This window comes from Plectropomus leopardus, unplaced genomic scaffold (genome assembly GCF_008729295.1).
Source record: "Plectropomus leopardus isolate mb unplaced genomic scaffold, YSFRI_Pleo_2.0 unplaced_scaffold25195, whole genome shotgun sequence".
Taxonomy (NCBI): Eukaryota; Metazoa; Chordata; class Actinopteri; order Perciformes; family Serranidae; genus Plectropomus; species Plectropomus leopardus.
Window position 1 is genome coordinate 1 of NW_024627374.1, and position 3,070 is coordinate 3,070.

General features: G+C 42.4%; 1 protein-coding gene across 1 annotated transcript; it reads left to right on the forward strand.

The window, feature by feature from the left end:
• The first annotated feature begins 7 nt into the window (after positions 1-7).
• LOC121966600 (zinc finger protein 850-like) lies at positions 8-3,064 on the forward strand. Its single transcript, XM_042516678.1, has one exon. It carries the CDS (start codon positions 37-39, stop codon positions 2,806-2,808), a length of 2,772 nt encoding a protein of 923 aa, XP_042372612.1. The 5' UTR covers positions 8-36; the 3' UTR covers positions 2,809-3,064.
• Positions 3,065-3,070: the final 6 nt, after the last annotated feature.

The following is a 3,070-nucleotide window of genomic DNA, read 5'->3' on the forward strand; positions in this document are numbered from 1 at the left end:
AAAAGATTTAGCTTCAAGTCACAACTGAAGACACACATGAGAACTCATACAGGAGAAAAACCTTTCAGCTGTTCAGTCTGTAATAAATCATTTACAGAGGGTGGAAGTTTACAGAAACACTTGAAAATTCACACAGGAGAAAAACCATTTAGCTGCTCTGAATGTGGGAAAAGATTTGGCATCAAGGGAAGTCTGATTAGACACAGGAGGCTTCATACAGGAGAGAAACCTTTTAGCTGCTCTGAATGTGACAAAAGCTATGGCCGTAAGACAGAACTAAAGGAACACATGATAACTCACACAGGAGAGAAACCATTCAGCTGCTCTGAGTGTGGGAAGAGATTCGGCCGAAAGAGACGTCTGAAGACTCATATGACAACACATACAGGAGAGAAACCTTTCAGCTGCTCTGTCTGTAAGAAATCATTTACAGAAGGTGGAAGTTTACAGAAACATATGAAAATTCATACAGGAGAGAAACCTTTCAGCTGCTCTGAATGTGGGAAACGATTCGGTACCAAGGGAAGTTTTAAGAGACACATGGGAACTCATACAGGAGAAAAACCTTTCAGCTGCATTGTGTGTAAGACATCTTTTACAAGTAGTGAAAGTTTACAGTCACACATGAAAATTCACACAGGAGACAATCCATTTAGCTGCTCTGAGTGTGGGAAAAGATTTGGCACAAAGACACGCCTGAAGACACATATGAGAACTCACACAGGAGAGAAACCTTTCTGTTGCTCACTTTGTAAAAAATGTTTCTCACAGAGCGGAACGCTACAGTCACACATGAAAATTCACACAGGAGAGAAACCATTCAGTTGCTCTGAGTGTGGGAAAAGTTTTGGCATGAAAGGAAGTCTGAAGAGACATATGACAACTCATGTTGGAGAAAAACCGTTTAGCTGCTCAGTGTGTAAAAAATCTTATACAGAGAGGGGAAATTTACAAAAACACATGATAAGTCACACAGGAGAGAAACCATTTAGCTGCACTGACTGTGGGAAAAGGTTTGGCATAAAGGGAAATCTCATTAGACACATCAAGTTTCACACAGGAGAGAAATCATTTTGCTGCTCTGATTGTGACAAAAGATTTTGCCGCAAGACACATCTTAAGATACATATGAGAATTCACACAGGAGAGAAACCATTTAGCTGCTCTGAGTGTGGTAACAGATTTCGTACTAAGGCAGCTCTGAACAGACACATGAAAACTCATACAGGAGAGAAGCCATTTAGCTGTTTAGATTGTAAGAATTGTTTTACACATAGCAAAAGTTTAAAGACACACATGAGGATTCACACAGGGGAGAAACTCTGCAGCGGCAGTCTTCGTGACCAAAGATCCAATTGGCTTTATCAGCTCAAGAACCATCAATATTTGAGTTGCCAGTCCTCACAGCTTCATCAAACTCAAACTGAGGTGATCAGAAAGACAGAGCCTTCAGTCAGCAGCTCAACTGAACAGATGGAAGCTAATGGAGAGGACTGTGGAGGACCAGAACCAGACAGGAACCCACATCCAGATACACATTTACAACCAGAGACTGAGGACAAGACTGGAGACTCTTCTGAACCGGAGACTGAGGAGAGTAAGTTTTGGAAAGAGACCAGGCAGCATCAGTCAGGGTTCACTTATGGGAGAAATAAACGAGACTCTGTAAATGATGGATATAACACTGGTTGCTCCAATAACATCGCTGCACCAGAACCCACTGTGGTTGACATTTATTTTTGCACACAGCCTCGGTCAGGTCTAAACCATCTGAAAACTGAGCAAGTCTCTGATAGTGAAACAGGAAGTAACAACAAAGAGAGGAAACCATTCAGCTGCTCCGAGGGTCATAAAAAATCTGAAGACATCCACAGTCTGCCAACACACAATAAATCTCACACAGGTGAGAAACAATGTAGTTGCTCTGTTTGTGGCAGAGCTTTTGCCAAGCGTGAAAGCTTATGTTCTCACATGATAAGTCACACAGGAGAGAAAACTTTCAGCTGTTCAGTGTGTAACGCAGGTTTCAGCGACAGTGAGACTTTAGTTCAACACATGAGGATCCACACGAGACAAACACAGTTTAGGTGTTCAATTTGTAGCAGAGAATTTGCATGGAGAAGATATCTGACAAAACACATGGAGGTCCACAAAATCTACAGCTGCAGAGTTTGTGACAAAAAATTCACTTGGTGTTATCAGCTGAAAGACCATCAGTGTGTTGGCCATCAGTCCTCACAGCTTCATAAGACTCAAACTGAGGACACCAGAGAGGCAGAGCCTCCAGCCAGCAGCTCAACTCAACAGATTGAAGCTGATGGAGAGGACTGTGGAGGACCAGAACCAGACAGGGACTCACATCCAGATACACATTTACAACCAGACACTGATGATAGCGTTGACAGTGATTTTTGGAAGGAGACGAGAGAACGTCCATCTGATTCTAAATATTTGAAAAATGATGAAGTCTCTGTCAGTGATGACAGATGTAAAAAGGACATGAAACCATTCAGCTGCTCTGAGTGTGGGAAACGATTTGGCACCAATAAGGAAGTCAAGCTTCACAAGAGAACTCATACAGGAGAAAAGCCGTTAAGTTGCTCAGTTTGTCAGAAATGTTTTACTCAGAATGGAACTTTACAGAGACACATGATGATCCACACAGGAGAGAAAACATTTAGTTGCTCAATGTGCGGTATGAGTTTCCTTCGCAAAGAAGGTTTAGTTCGTCACATGAGAATCCACACAGGAGAGAAAAGAGAACAGAGAGGCAGTGCCTCCAGTCAGAAGCTCAACTCAACAGATTAAATCTAAAGCTGATGGAGAGGACTGATGAGGACCAGAACCAGTCAGGAACTCACATCCAGATCAGAGTCTTTTCTGAACTTAAAGATGTGTGAGCTCCTCACCATATTTCTTAGGCTGAGCTCAGACATCTTACAGCAGAAAGTCATTTTAGCATTTTGTACCAACAGTCTCATTGTTTCGGTCACTACCCAAAGCTCATAACTGTAGAGATGAAATATCCTGATGTCCCTGAACTGGCCCCCCTGCACACACTGTGGTTTCC